A 15,683-nucleotide genomic window follows, 5' to 3' on the forward strand; every position below is an offset into this window, starting at 1 on the left:
TTTTTCCATCACAGATTCAGCATACGTTAAAATGAACATGAGATCCTCCTGGACTTAATCTATTTTCAGAGAAGAAAATTATACAGTTGTGTACTGATGGAACCGGAAATACGCCCAAGTGGCAGAGAACGTATAGAGAACGCACTATAGTCACTACCCTGGAGGGAATGTGAAAGTGATTACTCAATGCACAGCTCACAGGTGCGGGGGTGAGCAGTTATTTCTTTGTCTGAGATTTATTATTGTCAGGTCAATAATATCTTCTGTTTAAATGGCTGGAAATGGACTGTTCATTAATACAATGTCTTCGGAAAAGTACTCCTATTTGGAATTTGTGGCAGAGACTGTTGACTTTTTGTTCCACAGGAGTATCTGCCAAAGTCTATGGCCTCTTTGAAAGGAAAGTGGGCCACATCTGTCCTGGGGTGTGAGTGAGTGATGAGCCATCTCCTGGGCATGCGCTTCCCTTCCCGAGGCCCCTCCTACTGGAGGAGCAGGGAGGTGGCTCTGAGACATCTCGACCGTTTCACCATTTGGATGAAGACGACTCCCAAAGAATGGTAGAACAAAAAAACAAGGGGTGCTTGGCTGGCTTAGTCAGTAGCGTGTGCTACTCTCAATCTCAGGGTTGTGAGTTGGAGCTCCATGTTGGGTGTAGAGATTACTTAAAAATAAAATCTTAAAAAAAAAAACAGCAACAAAAAGAAAGGAATTGACTTCTCTGGGCCTGTGGAGGACCATATCAGTGCAGGGTTTTATGAGAAAAAGAGTCAATTTCTGAGACGTTCAAGCCACTGTTACTTTGGTCTCTGTTACAGCTGATGTAACTCTAAGCAAATCCCATCTTCCTATTAATTTATTTAAAAAAATTAATCTAACTTTCCGTGATAGAATAATTTCCTCTACTTTCCTGAGCCTCAGTTCCTTTTGATGAAGAAGCATCATATCTACCCTGTCTGCTGACAGGGTTATGACTTTCCACTGAGAAAGTGCTCTGTGTCCATGCTACAGTTACCAGGAGTAAAATATGTCTGAGGTAGTCCTGGGAATCAGGTGTGAACACCTTCCTGCTTTAAGTCCAGTCCCCTCCTGTAGTCCTCTGCCGCTTTGCTCTTGGTACCCCAGGGAGTCATTTGTCGCATGGAACTTGCCTGTCCCCTGAAAGAGGTCTTACCCTGGTGTTCATATACTTCTTCAGCAGCGCAGTTTAGCAATGTGTATCAAAATGGAAAATGGCGTATCCTTTGATCCAGCAATCCTGCTTTCAGGAATTTATGGAGATAACTGAAAAGATTCAGGCAGAAGCCTCTTCAATAAAACTTGCTCAACATGGCATTGAGCTGAAAACGACCTTTTGGTAGACACTGCTGATTGCCTTCCCGACATCCACTACTTCCATTCCTGCTTTATTACAGACCGGTGAGTATACCCCATCCGGTGCTTTAAGGGGGACTGGCTCCATCCGTAGGGCAGGTCCTGGTTGGTCCAAGTCAGTGTTTCTCAAAGGGGCACTACTGACACTGTGATGGGTCAATCCCGTTTGTCGGCTGCCCCAGGTGTTGCAAAAGCCTCAACATTTCAAATTCTCTGGTCATTAAATGCCAGTAACAACCTCCAGACACTGTGGCAGCTCCAGACCCCCTCTTCACACACACCTCCTGTAACTCTCTGGAGGGCTGTATGGCCGGAGGCAAGAACCTTTTGTCTCAGCCAATCATGTGGGGGGGGGGGTCAAGTCCCATCTCCCTTCCAGTGATTGGGTTAAGCATGGTCATGTGATCTCATCCTGGCTAGCCAAGTGCGAAGGGCTTCCGGGCAAGATGTCCTAGCTTCAGAGGAAGGATCGGGAAGAGATGGTCTCCTGTACCTCTGGACATTGGGTCTGGATAGACTTACTAGAACAGCCACAGCCATACTATAAGTCTAGGATACAAGCAAGAAGCCACGTTCACACATTTATTCATTGAACAATGTTATCGGAGCTCTGGGTACTGTGTTAGATGCTTCGGATACAAGGGTAAGCATGAGCGACATGAATAGAACACAGCCTAACAGGCACTAGAGTAATTGAAAGTTGCCGGAGGATGGGGGCACCTGGGTGGCTCAGTCTGTTAAGCGTCTGCCTTTGGCTCAGGTCTCCATCCCAGGACTCTGCTTCTCCCTCTGCCCCTCTCCCTGCTGGTGCTCTCTCTCTCTCAAGTAAATAAATAACATTAAAAAAAAAAAAAGAAAGAAAGAAAAAGAAAAAGAAAGAAAGAAAGAAAGAAGAAAGAAAGAAAGAAAGAAAGAAAGAAAGAAAGAAAGATGCCAGAATATGAGGGAAGAACCATGGGATGGTGATGGGAAATAACGGGGAACAGGGATGCTTTTGTCTGTGTGGTCAGAGAAGTTCTGTCTGAGGAGGAAGCATTTGAGCTGAAAACTTAAAGGAAGGAGAGGAGCAAGATGTACAAAGAATGGGGGGAGACTATTCCAGATGGAGGACCAGCAGATGCTGAGGTCCTGAGGTAGGAACAAATGGATTTATTTGAGAAATGTGAAGAAGACCACAGTCTGGAAAGTGAAGAATTTATATATTAGGAACATCACTTTCATTTCTCTATGGAGAATGGGTTGGAGGGGGACCAATACGGCAATAGGGAGATAAGTGAGAGAGCTGTGGTAGAAATCCCAGTGAGAGATGATAGGGAGCATGTGACAGGATGACATGGTGGTGGGGCGCCTGGGTGGCTCAGTCGTTAAGCGTCTGCCTTCGGCTCAGGTCATGATCCCGGGGTCCTGGGATCGAGCCCCGCATTGGGCTCCTTGCTCTGCGGGAAGCCTGCTTCTCCCTCTCCCACTCCCCCTGCTTGTGTTCCCTCTCTCGCTGTGTCTCTCTCTTGTCAAATAAATAAATAAAATCTTAAAAAAAAAAAAGGATGACATGGTGGTGGAGAGAAGAGGGCACTTGGGGGTATGTTTTGGAAAGTGAGAAGATTTGTGATGGACTAGATACTTGGGGAGAGGGGAAGGGGGTAACTACGAGTCACTTAGGACTCTGGTAAACATTGGAGCCATTCGTTTAGATAGTGATGGCCCAGGTGGTGGAGTATGGAGGGATTAGGGAGTTCTTCTAACAACAACCGGTGTATTGCAGTTCCGTCCTGGCACAAACCATCCAGACAGCCCTGACCCTGCAAGTTTAAGGGCACATCCCCAACAAGGCTGCTCTTACTTCAGATGCCAGATTCATTTTAGGGGTCCAGGCCACTGTATTTCAGACCAACGGGCTACGGATTTGGGAGTTTCCGTGACTCCCTCAGGTTTGTCACAATGACTCACATGATGGGTCTTTCTGGTGACCAGCTCCCCTCATAAAGTCAGGTGTGATCAAGGGGTGCGAAGAACAAACACACTCCTATCACTTGGGGGATTCTGAGGATTTTAGAAGCTCTGTGCCAGAAATCCAGAACAAAGACCAGACAAATTATTACACAACAGGGGTGGAAATCCTGAATTCCATTTAAAATCTATTCATTTTATGACATCTCTGATTCATGGAAATGGAGATGTGATGGTATTTGGAAGCACAAACTCACAGGAGATGTCTGGAGCAGAAATGAAAATGTGAGTTGGGGGCATGAAGGTGGAATTTAAAATAGATGAGAATGGAGAGGAAAGCCAGGGTGCAAGTGCAGTGAGGAAGACAGGGGAAGGAGGGAACCCTGGGGAGAGTAGTCATTGAGAAGCCAAAGGAGAACTCGTGCAGAGGGGAGGAGGCCCCTGGAAGAGGGACCTGCTTTTGCCTCTGGTGTTGATCTTTTTTAGGTCAATAAATGTAAAAAAATAACTTGGGTGTTTTGGTATGTTTTTAAAACCTTTAATTAATTAATTACGATTTTTATTTTTAAGTAATCCCTACACCCAACGTGGGGCTCGAACTCACAACCCTGAGATCAAGAGTTGCACTCTCCTCTGACTGAGGCAGCCAGGGGCCCCTAAAACCTTTTATTTTGAAATAATTTCCAACTTACAGAAAAGTAAGCATCCTTCCCTTCCAAATTGTCAACATTTTACTTGATTTGCTCTATCACTCTCTTTATTTTCTCTGTATGTATTATTTTTCTCCAAAGCATTTGAGAGTAAATTGCAGATATGATGTGCCTTTACTTCTAAATACCTCAGTGTGTATTTTCTATAAACAAGGATGTTCTCTTACATACAAATCAGGAAATTAATATTGATTTAATGCCATTATCAAATCCAACAGTTCTCAAAGTGTCCCTTTAGAGGATGTGTGATTGCCAACTCTTTCTATGATAATATATAGACAATATTTGCCTTTTTCACTCTTACTCCTTCAGGAGTGTACAATGGGGGTTTCCAGAGGTTCCATGGTGTGTAATGACCTCATTGCTCTAATGTTAACATATAATGAATTTATTATTGTTGTTTTTAAATGCATTATAATCAATGCTTAATGATTTTTCTCTGTTGTAATTTCTAATACAGTAAATCTCTTTAGATATAACCTAGATAAACAAAAGCTATTTGGGGTGTTCAATAATTTTTAAGAATGTAAAGGGATCTTGACATCAAAATGTTTGAGCTATGCTGATTTAATGTAAAAAATTTTCAAATTTTAAGTTTTTCTCACTCTTCGGGTCTCTGGTTGGGCCTGACAATTAAGCTGACAAAGAAAATAACAGGAGAAAAGTTCACAGATTTATTTAAGTTTTACAGGACAGGGAAGCCTTCACAAGAAAATGAAAACTCAAAGAAACAGACTTGTATATTCTTATGTTATTTTTTTGTTTAAAGATTTTATTTATTTATTTGACAGAGAGAGACACAGCGAGAGAGGGAACACAAGCAGGGAGAGTGGGAGAGGGAGAAGCAGGCCTCCCACGGAACAGGGAGCCCAATGCGATGCGGGGCTCGAATCCAGGACCTTGGGATCATGACCTGAGCCGAAGGCAGACGCTTAACGACTGAGCCACCCAGGCGCCCCTTCTTATGCTATTTTTGATGAAGAGTGGACATCATGGAGGAACGTAATAGGTCAAGGAGTATGAGGTAAGCATAGTAAACCGGGAGAAACTTAGCAAGGCCTCTTTGTTCTTGCCATCCCTTTGTCTTTGCAGATCAGGGTGTAGGGAGGGCACCTCTCACACAAGGATTTTTGACTGGTTTCAGGGAAGAAGGATGGAGGGAAGTTCAGAGTGACTTTCCTGATCCTGCTGCTTTTTCAAGCTCCGTTAGTTTACAGTATTCAATATGCCAAGGTGCCATATTTTGGGGTACATGTTCTGAATGTCATCACACCACACCCACTAATACTATTAGAGGGCTTTGAGAAAAAGGCACACTGAAAGGGGCTTATTTATTTATTTTTATTTTATTTATTTATTTATTTAAAGATTTATTTGAGACAGAGAGCAAGACAGCAAGAGAGAGCCTGAGCAGAGGGGAGGGGAGAGGAGGGGGAGGCAGAGGGAGAGGGAGTAGCAGACTCCCCACTGAGCAGGGGGCCTGATTTGGGGCTAGATCCCAGGACCTTGAGGTCATGACAGTAGCAGAAGACAGGCACTTAACCGACTGAGCCACCCAGGCGCTCCTGAAAGGGGCTTATTTTTATCAGTGATAATAATTTGTTAGGGTAATACTTGTACAGTCCTTTGCGGCTTTCGAATGATTTTTACACAACCCTGGGTGGGGGGAGCTGCTAAGTATTAGTATTAGAGGAATTAGAATTACAGGCTCATAGATCTCTGCACTGCCATGGCATGGCTAAGTCATATGAATACTTACATACCGTAGTTAAATGGCTATTTTAGGCAGCAGATTCTGTTCTGTCTGGTTTCTGAGAAGCCACTGAAGCAGGAAGACAAGGGAAAAGGAATTTGGGAGCATCAGGACAGAGGGGTGGAAGGGTGAAAGGCGGAGCACAGGATTAGGATTCAGGACAAAGCCGGGATTTAGGGATGATTGGCTCCTAGGTCGAGGATGTGAGAAACAGCGGGTGCAGAAACTGCGTAGGGGCGGGGGCCGGGCAGGGGTTTCTGGATCTGGTGGGGGCTGGGCCCACCTGTGGCTGGGGCGAGACCGAGGAAGGGGCGGGACCTATACCAGGTGGGCGTGACCGACGCGGGCGGGGCCGACCTCTGGGTGGGCGTGGCCGACGTGGGCGTGTCACCGCCAACCGGGGCCGACCGGGCGGTTCGGCGCGCTTCCTGGTGTCACCCGCAGAGGGCGCCGGCCGCCGAGCCGCCCGCAGAGTCGCGAGGCCGGAAGGAGCGCGGCGCCGCCCTACTCGCCCCAGCCGCCGCCATGAAAGCCGTGGTGCAGCGCGTCACCCGGGCCAGCGTCACAGGTCAGTCGGGCGGGGCCGGGGCCGGGCCCGGGAGGAGCCACCCCTGACCCCACGCCCGGCAGTCACTGGCCGCCCCCGCGAGGGTTCCGCCGGGCCGTCCCCAGGGCCGCTACGGCCGCTGCGGGCCCTGGCCAGCTCGGCCCCCGCAGCCCGAGGTACCCGGGTTGGCTCCCGGCGCCGCCGCGGCCGCGGAGCAGTCCACGTGCCCCGCGGGCTCCCGCGCGGCCCTGGCTGCAGGGTTCTGCTTTGGGTTCACGATAAACGCGCCTTATTATCCTTTTTTTTTTTCTGGCCCCGAATATCGGGTGGCAGAACCTCCGAGCATCCCCATGGCCCATTCTGTGGAATGTTGCACAAACAACACGTAGGCAGCATTTCCGGAGCAAGGACCCCGATTCCCCCCTTACAACGTTCTGTTTTAAATTTCCCATTCTTGCCTATTGTCTACATGTCCCAATTTTTATGGAGCTTGACTAGCCAATAAAACGCACAGATATGAAGAGTTGTTCATATGGATGAGTTCTGACAGTTGTGCACACCCACGTGACCAGCACCCAGGCTGGATACAGAATGATCCCCGCCCCCAGGACACCTCTCTTTCTCACTTCTCTAACCCTGCAGGGATGGGGTCAGAATCTAAAGAATTCTGGATGAAATATTTCTCTTTGCCACCAGTTTCTTGTGGACCAAGCCACCCAGCCATTAGTCATTGCTGGATCACTGTAGTCTAGCTCAAACATCAGAGATCCAGATGATTAATGTATATAAGGTAGTCGAAAGTCAAACCAAGATAAAAAGATGTTAAAAATTTTTTTAATGACTAATTTTAAGATTGTCTTCTAAGTCTTCTGGTTTTTTTCTTCAGACTTACAGTATTGTCTCAGTCCAAGTAATTCCAGATATCCTTTTCTTTAACCAGTCTACACCAAGTATGTGTTCTTGTGTCCACAAAAATCTGAATTTAAAAACAAAGCAACAAAATCCCCTAAAGAAACAACGCACCCAGCAAAACCATATATTTAGATCTGAGAGTCTACTTTTCAATGCTACCTAATGATTTCTAAGCTGTTCTGTTAACTGATTTTGGATATGGTCCTGGAGTAATAGGGAACACAATAGCTTTGGGATTTACACGGCTTTTAAAAAAAAAGGTTTTTTAGCCTTTCAGTTAATATTTAAATGAACTAAAACTGGGTAAATACATAGATGAAAAGATTTTTTGCTTTTTTGAGCAAAATCTTGCATTCTGCTCTGTGTGGTCATCATGAACAATGAGTGAATTTTGAGGAATTTAAGTTTTAATTTTCTCTTGCACTCTTCATTCTGCTGATCTGGAATATTGAGAACATGTATTTTGTGAGATTTGCTGAATAGTTTGAGTGATTTTAGTTTGCTATTTAAATTGGTGCTTTTGGGGGCGCCTGGGTGGCTCAGTTGTTAAGCGTCTGCCTTCGACTCAGGGTCCTGGGATTGAGCCCCGCATGGGGCTCCCTGCTCGCAGGAAGCCTGCTTTTCCCTCTCCCACTCCTCCTGCTTGTGTTCCCTCTCTTGCTGTGTCTTTCTCTGTCAGCTAATAAATAAAATCTTTAAAAAAATAAAAAATAAAAAGATTTAAATTGGTGCTTTTGGTAAAAAAACAACAAACAAACCTGCATATTAAAAAAGGTAAGGGTATTTAAAAAAAGAGAAGGGTATTTAAAAAAAGAGAAGGGTATTAATTGTGGGAAGTTTTAAATAAAATGGAATTCTCTCTCAGTGCTAGAGGAACCTTCAGGTTAGCCAGGCCTTCTAGTTGAACTGTAATGGAAAGATTTTCTGATTCCTTTAGAATGTGACTGGCTTCACTGAAACATGGCTGTACACAAATGGCATTTTATTATGGGGTCTAAAATGTCACTTCTGATTTTATGGTTGGGACAGAGTACAATATTAGGAGTCATGTCTAATTATGTGGTAGACTCACTTAATGAGATTGGTCAAGCACATTTTGATGCCTTAGCATGGTTATTGTGATAATCTAATTTTAAAAGCTTTATTATGGAACATTTCAAACATGTTCCTTTGGTTACACAGGTGGCAAAGTGTGGTAACTCCCATGTCCCATCACTTAGCTTCAGCAGTGAAAATCTGAATAGAATCATAGAATGTTGGGAAGAGGATCTAAAATGGGCTTGAGTGAGTTAATTTGAGAGGTTGTGAATTCTTCTTGAAGAAGAGGTCAGTGTACATGGTAAATTGACCAAATATCTCAGGTCTTTTCTAGTCCTGTGATCTGTTGTCTAAATTAGTGACTCTCAAGTTTTTTCCCTTGGAAATCCATTTGTCTATAATAAAAGAACCCTTTGGATCTCCTAGTTCTTCTACTTGTCCCTGGAGGGGGGAAACAAAACTACTCCCAAATATGTTATAGATAGGCTTTGGGGCATAATTTTTTTCTTATTAAGGCAGTAATACATTATAAAAATGTTGAAACTCTTCAAAAATTTTTTTAAAGATTTTACTTATTTATTTGAGAAAGGGGGAGCTTGAAATAGTGGCAGAGCTCGGAGAGGGAGAAGCAGGCTCCCCACTGAGCAAGGAGCCCCTCTGGGACCATGACCTGAGCCGAAGGGAAACACTTAACTGACTGAGCCACCCAGGCGCCCCCCTTTTTAAAAAAACTTTTTTTGGGGCGCCTGGGTGGCTCAGTCGTTAAGCGTCTGCCTTCGGCTTGGGTCATGATCCCAGGGTCCTGGGATCAAGCCCCACATTGGGCTCCCTGCTCTGCGGGAGGCCTGCTTCTCCCTCTCCCACTCCCCCTGCTTGTGTTCCCTCTCTCGCTGTGTCTCTCTCTGTCAAATAAATAAATAAAATCTTTAAAAAAAATAAAATAAAATAAAAATAAAAAAACTTTTTTTTTTTAAAGATTTTATTTATTTGAGAGAGAGAGAGCACGAGAGAGTGGCTGAGGAAGAGAGAGAAGCATGAAACTCTTCAGGTAGTGATTTGAATCACTTTGAATAGTGATTCTACTTTTCGGAATCTGTTCTAAGAAGAGAATACTAATTGTAGGAAAAGATTTAGAGGGATGAATAGGCAGAGCAGGGAGGATTCTTAGAGCAGTGAAACTGCTCTGTATGGTACTGTAATGGTGGATACATGTTACTGTATATTTGTCCAAACCTATAGAATGTACAACACCAAGAGTGAACCCTAATGTAAACTGTGGACTTTGAGTGATAATAATGTGTCAGTGCAGGTTCATCAGTTGTAACAAATGTACCCCTCTGGTGGGGGATGTTGACAATGGGGAAGCTATGCATGTATGGGGACAGTGAGTGTAGTATCTTTTTCTTTTATTTTTGAGAGGGGATGTGGGGCAGAGGGAGAAGGAGAGAGAGAATCTTAAGCAGGCTCCATGCCCAGCTCAGAGCCTGATGTAGGGCTTGATCTCATGACCCTGAGATCATGACCTGAGCCCAGATCTAGAGTCGGACACTTAACTGATTGAGCCACCCAGACACCCTCAATCTCTGTATCTTTGCTCAATTTTGCTGTGAACTTAAAACTGCTCTAAAATGTAAAGTCTAAAGTCTAGTATACAAAGATTTCCCCCACAGTGTTATTTATTGAAGTGAGAATTTTTTTTTTTAATTTTTTTTAAATTTTTTTATTGTTATGTTAATCCCCATACATTACATCATTAGTTTTAGATATAGTGTTCCATGATTCATTGTTTGTGCATAACACCCAGTGCTCCATGCAGAACGTGCCCTCCTCAATACCCATCACCAGGCTAACCCATCCTCCCAACCCCCTCCCCTCTAGAACCCTCAGTTTGTTTTTCAGAGTCCATCGTCTCTCATGGTTCTTCTCCCCCTCCGATTTCCCCCCCTTCATTCTTCCCCTCCTGCTACATTCTTCTTCTTCTTTTTTTCTTTCTTAACATATATTGCATTATTTGTTTCAGAGGTACAGATCTGAGATTCAACAGTCTTGCACAATTCACAGTGCTTACCAAAACACATACCCTCCCCAGTGTCCCATCACCCAGTCACCCCCTCCCTCCCACCCCACCCCCCACTCCAGCAACCCTCAGTTTGTTTCCTGAGATTAAGAATTCCTCATATCAGTGAGGTCATATGATACATGTCTTTCTCTCTTTGACTTATTTCGCTCAGCATAATACCCTCCAGTTCCATCCACGTCGTTGCAAATGGCAAGATCTTATTCCTTTTGATGGCTACATAATATTCCATTGTATATATATACCACATCTTCTTTATCCATTCATCTGTTGATGGACATCTTGGCTCTTTCCACAGTTTGGCTATTGTGGACATTGCTGCTATAAGCATCGGGGTGCACGTAGCCTTTCGGGTCCCTACTTTTGTATCTTTGGGGTAAATACCCAGTAGTGCAATTGCTGGATCATATGGTAGCTCTATTTTCAACTTTTTGAGGAACCTCCATACTGTTTTCCAGAGTGGCTGCACCAGCTTGCATTCCCACCAACAGTGTAGGAGGGTTCCCCTTTCTCCGCATCCTCGCCAACATCTGTCATTTCCTGACTTGTTCATTTTAGCCATTCTGACTGGTGTGAGGTGGTATCTCATTGAGGTTTTGATTTGGATTTCCCTGATGCCGAGCGATATTGAACATGAAGTGAGAATTTTGAAACAAACAATATATCCAGCCAAATGGGATGGTTAGTCGGTCCATTGGATGGACTGCAACTATTGCACTTGATGGGATGTAACTATTAAAAGATGTTTAGGAAAAGCTTATAACATGAAAAAATCCTTAGGCACTGTTAAGAAAAAGATGGGACACAAAAATTTATATACAATATTATTACAGTAGTTGAAAACAAATACAAAGTAAACCCATGGATAGAGAAAATATCAAAAGGAAATCATTGAAATATTAAAGTGCTTATCTTTGGGTGTTCTTTTTTTCCTTCCTGTTTCTTATATTTTCCAAATTTTCTATAATGCTTATGCATTAATTTAATGGTGGCTATAACTCAATAACCATTATATTTAAGCTTTTAAAACATACTATGGGGAAAATTTTAAAAAATACATTGATATTATAAGAAAATGATAGTGACTTCTTTAAAGAACAAATAAAGCCGGAAGCTTTTTCTAAAGCAACCCAAACAAGCGAACCACCCCAATTGTTTATTGCTTATTTCAGGATAGATTATTTCTGTTTTCAGCTTCTGAGTCATTGGCTCAAAGGACAGTAAATCACTCATAGTCCATTATAAGCCAAGCAACACAGAAGAAAATACTTCTTAGCATAAAAAGAAGAGAAATTAAGCTTTACTGATATTTGGGTCAGAATGTGTTGATGCTGATACTCCCCTGGGGTCTGCATGTCAGGTGGTCCCTTGTCAGATAGGTGGAGAAGAGGGGGGTTTCTCATTCTTTCCTTAGCTTGCAGGATATGGCAACACGTTCCAGTCTATGATGCCTTGTCAGGTATATTTACAGATACTATGATCCAGCAGAAGCAAACAGGAACATGGCAGAGTCTACCCTTCTCCGGATTGGAACATTAGGTTAATAGATGGTAAAATAACAAGACATCAGTAATCTAATGAGATTTGGCAAAAAGTTGGCCAAAAATTTTGAAAGATACAAAGATTTAACATTTGAAATATGGATTTAGGTTTACCATCATAATGATGGATCTTGGCCTAAGAACTGTGCCAGCATGAGATACTGCCTCTTGTTAGTAAAGCGTACATTTGAGTATAAATACGTACACAGATGTTTGGAATATATATTAAGAGGTTTGTTGTTTTGTGGATGAGGTGCATGAATGAAAGGGATTTGGAGGTCATTGGTTTAGAATACAAAGTTTAGTACCAAACTGGGAAATAATAGAAGTTTGCTGACTTGAAGCTTAACTTGTATTTATTTAATTATTTTTTTTAAAATTTAAAAAGATTTATTTATGTATTTTAGAGAAGGGGGGAGGAGCAGAGGGAGAGGGAGAGAGAGTCTCGAGCTCTGGAGCTCGACACAGGGTTTGATGCCACGACCCGGAGAACATGACCTGAGCCGAAACCAAAAGTTGGATGTCAACTGACTGCACCACTCAGGCACCTTGAAGCTTACCTTTTAAACTGTGGTTTTTATGTATAATGTATTTATCTTTTCATAGTAAGTAGAAAAATTATTTCTTTAGTTTTCTGACATAAATGTCTATTATTTTGTGCTGTCTCTATATTGTGTTACCATATTTGCTGATTCCCGAGAAAAGCAGGTATCTCTTTTCAGAGAATTAATACAGCTGAGCTCGATTCTCTGGAGAGGAAAACTCTGTTCTGTTTTTACAGGTGTCTTACCCAAGGTAACACGGATGAAAATATGGCCCTAAAATTTGGCTTAATGGTTATTCATTTAAGAACTCATTCATTCTAGATAAAAAAGAAGTTATAAGAAGTATGTGTGATGTTTAAACATTCCTTTGGTTACTTAAAAGTGCATCATGCCACCTGTTTGGTTCTGAGTCTTTTTTCCTTTTTGTTTCCTTTCTAGTTGGAGGAGAGCAAATAAGTGCTATTGGACGGGGCATCTGTGTGTTGCTGGGTATTTCTCTGGAAGATACACAGAAGGACCTGGAGCACATGTAAGAGGCAGATTTCTGAGTCATTGCTGTTTGAATGGGCTATGTAGTGGTTATATCTCTATTTATCTCTACCTACCTACCTACCTACCTACCTACCTAAGTTATATATATACATACACTGGGAACTTTGATAGTATTTTGTTCCTATGAAGTGAGCCCCTGTTACTTTTATCTGTGTCCCATTGATGTAATATGGTTATCTCCATGTTTCAGGTGAGGAGACCAAGGAAGAGTAGTTTGTTTGTCAGGTGACACCCACTAAGTCAGGAGCAGAGCTGGAACCCAATGGCCTCGGTCCCTATTTGCTCCTTTATCCATGAACCATTCTCTTATTGCAAAACTTAACTTCTTTTCATATGAATGATTTCTCTTTCCAATTTAAGCAGTATGATCTGGGCACCATTTATACACTTAAAAAATGCTCAGTTGTTCATTGTATGTATAGGATCTGGAGCTCAGACAGTTAAATTACTTTCCTAAGATCATGAACATGTATGTAGCAAAAAGCCTGAATTCAAGTTAGAATCTAGGCTTGCTGACTTGGAAGCTGGTGCTCTTTTTACTAAGATGGGGGAGTTTGTCATTGCTGTTCCCTGACTGGCTCTCTAAGTACAGGCCGCCTCCCCTGTCCCCATGTTTGCCCTCCTCCCACCCCCAGCACCACATGGCACATTTGCTTCAGGTGTATATGGATCTGTTCATTCTGCCTGTTGGTGCCCATACCTGGTGTAATTCCACCCAAATGTCCCTTTGTATTAGGTTGAAATCAGACTTGGAACTTAATTCCTGCTAAGGAATAAATGTTCCCTGGTTCTCTTCCTTGCCAAAGTGACTGCTCTTTCTTTCTTTCTTTCTTTCTTTCTTTCTTTTTTTTTTTTTTAAAGATTTTATTTATTTATTTGACAGAGAGAGATGCAGTGAGAGAGGGAACCACAAGCAGGGGGAGTGGGAGAGGGAGAAGCAGGCTTCCCACCGAGCAGGGAGCCCGATGCGGGGCTCGATGTGGGGCTCGATCCCAGGACCCTGGGATCATGACCTGAGCTGAAGGCAGATGCTTAATGACTGAGCCACCCAGGCGCTCCAAAGTGGCTGCTCTTTGTCATCCACATTTATAAGAAAGGCCCTCCTGGGGCTCAAGAGGCATGTGACACAGTTGTCAGGGAGGCTTTCGCCAGCCTTTTTGTATATTTGCAGTAACCTTGAGTTTTCTTCATGGTGTTTGCCCAGTGGTTCATTTTGAGTAGCTCCAAGAAAGGATGTAAAAAGGGGGTATCGTTTATTCCAGTGTAAAGATTGAATTCTTCTATAAAAAAATTAGAATTGGACCCATGTCTTGACATATCCACTAACTTGAAAGAGCAGGTAGTGAGTGGTTGTTCTTAGCTCCGGTTCCCGTGGGTAGCTGCTGGAGGGACTGACCAAAAAAAAAAAAAGGAATCCCAAAACAGCCCTGTGACTACCTCACATAACTTGCCCAGGGCCCAAATAACTTGCTCCTTTTGTCCTTATATATATGTAATACATATAATATTATGTCAGTATTATGTCCTTATTTGACAGGATGCTGGTGACATTTTGGAGGTATGGAGTGTGTTGAGGGGCTTATGATTCTTTAGGTAGCTCTCACCACTGTTTTCCTCTTAGGGTCAGAAAGATTTTAAACCTGCGCGTGTTTGAGGATGAGAGCGGGAAACACTGGTCGAAGAGTGTGATGGACAAACAGTACGAGGTGCTGTGCATCAGCCAGTTCACCCTCCAGTGCGTCCTCAAGGGCAACAAGCCTGACTTCCACCTGGCAATGCCCACGGAGCAGGCAGAGAGCTTCTACAACAGCTTCCTGGAGCAGCTGCGGAAGACATACAGGCCGGAGCTCATCAAAGGTAGGCAGGAGGGTGAGCCCGCCCAAGAGGAGAGTCTCCGGGACACTTCCAGAAGGGGGAAAAGAGAAATCTGCAATTACAGCATCTCCTTTTCCAGGAAGTTTGTTGTTTGTGCTTATCACTTCCTTAAAACAACGTAGTGGCTGCTTCTCTGCCGTGGTAAGATTCCTCTGAAGGCCCCTGATACTGTTTACCCTTCTTCATTCTTCTGTTCACCTGTGAAATGTTTAGCAACCCAGACGTGTGTTTGATACAGTGGTGTTTCATTTTGCTTGCTTATCATGTCCGACAGAGAAAACAATGCAAGCCACAAATGTGAGCCACATGTCCTTTTCAATTTCTAGTAGCCATATTAAAAAAAAGTAAAAAGAAACAAGTGAAATTAATTTTAAAAGTATATTTTATTTAACCCAAATATATCCAAAATAGTATGATTTCACCTCACCATCAGTATAAAAAGTTGATTGAGATAATTTTCATTCTTTTTTGGTGCTAAAGTCTTCTAAATCTTGGTGTGTAGTTTATACATATAGCCCATCTCAATTTGGACCAGGCACACTTCAAATACCCAATACCCTGTGTGCTTAATGGTTGTCATATTGGACAGTGAAGGCATAGGTCTTTGCCTAACTGCTTATTGGCGGGAATGCCAACCTAGTTTGACTGAGGTTTAGTCTAGAAAATGCCTTGGAATAGTGGTCCTGGTTTATGGGAGATTAATGAATCTGAAATTATGAGTCTGTTTAAGGGGACATTCATTTATATTGTTTTCATGTTTCTGGGGGGGGCAGATTGCATTTAAAACCATCATGTTTTGCCTTTTTCTTTGA

General features: G+C 43.1%; 1 protein-coding gene across 1 annotated transcript in view; it reads left to right on the forward strand.

Annotated features, from left to right (window-relative positions):
- Nucleotides 1-6,180: 6,180 nt before the first annotated feature.
- The window catches only part of DTD1 (D-aminoacyl-tRNA deacylase 1), a 161,785-nt gene continuing 152,282 nt past the window's right edge, over nt 6,181-15,683 (forward strand). Inside the window, exons 1-3 of the mRNA XM_032419241.1 lie at nt 6,181-6,352; nt 12,883-12,973; nt 14,618-14,853. Of these exons, the coding sequence (XP_032275132.1) occupies nt 6,310-6,352; nt 12,883-12,973; nt 14,618-14,853 (370 nt within the window). The 5' untranslated portion in view covers nt 6,181-6,309. The remainder of the gene's footprint in view (nt 6,353-12,882; nt 12,974-14,617; nt 14,854-15,683) is intronic.

Source organism: Phoca vitulina, unplaced genomic scaffold (genome assembly GCF_004348235.1).
Source record: "Phoca vitulina isolate PV1807 unplaced genomic scaffold, GSC_HSeal_1.0 scaffold22, whole genome shotgun sequence".
Taxonomy (NCBI): Eukaryota; Metazoa; Chordata; class Mammalia; order Carnivora; family Phocidae; genus Phoca; species Phoca vitulina.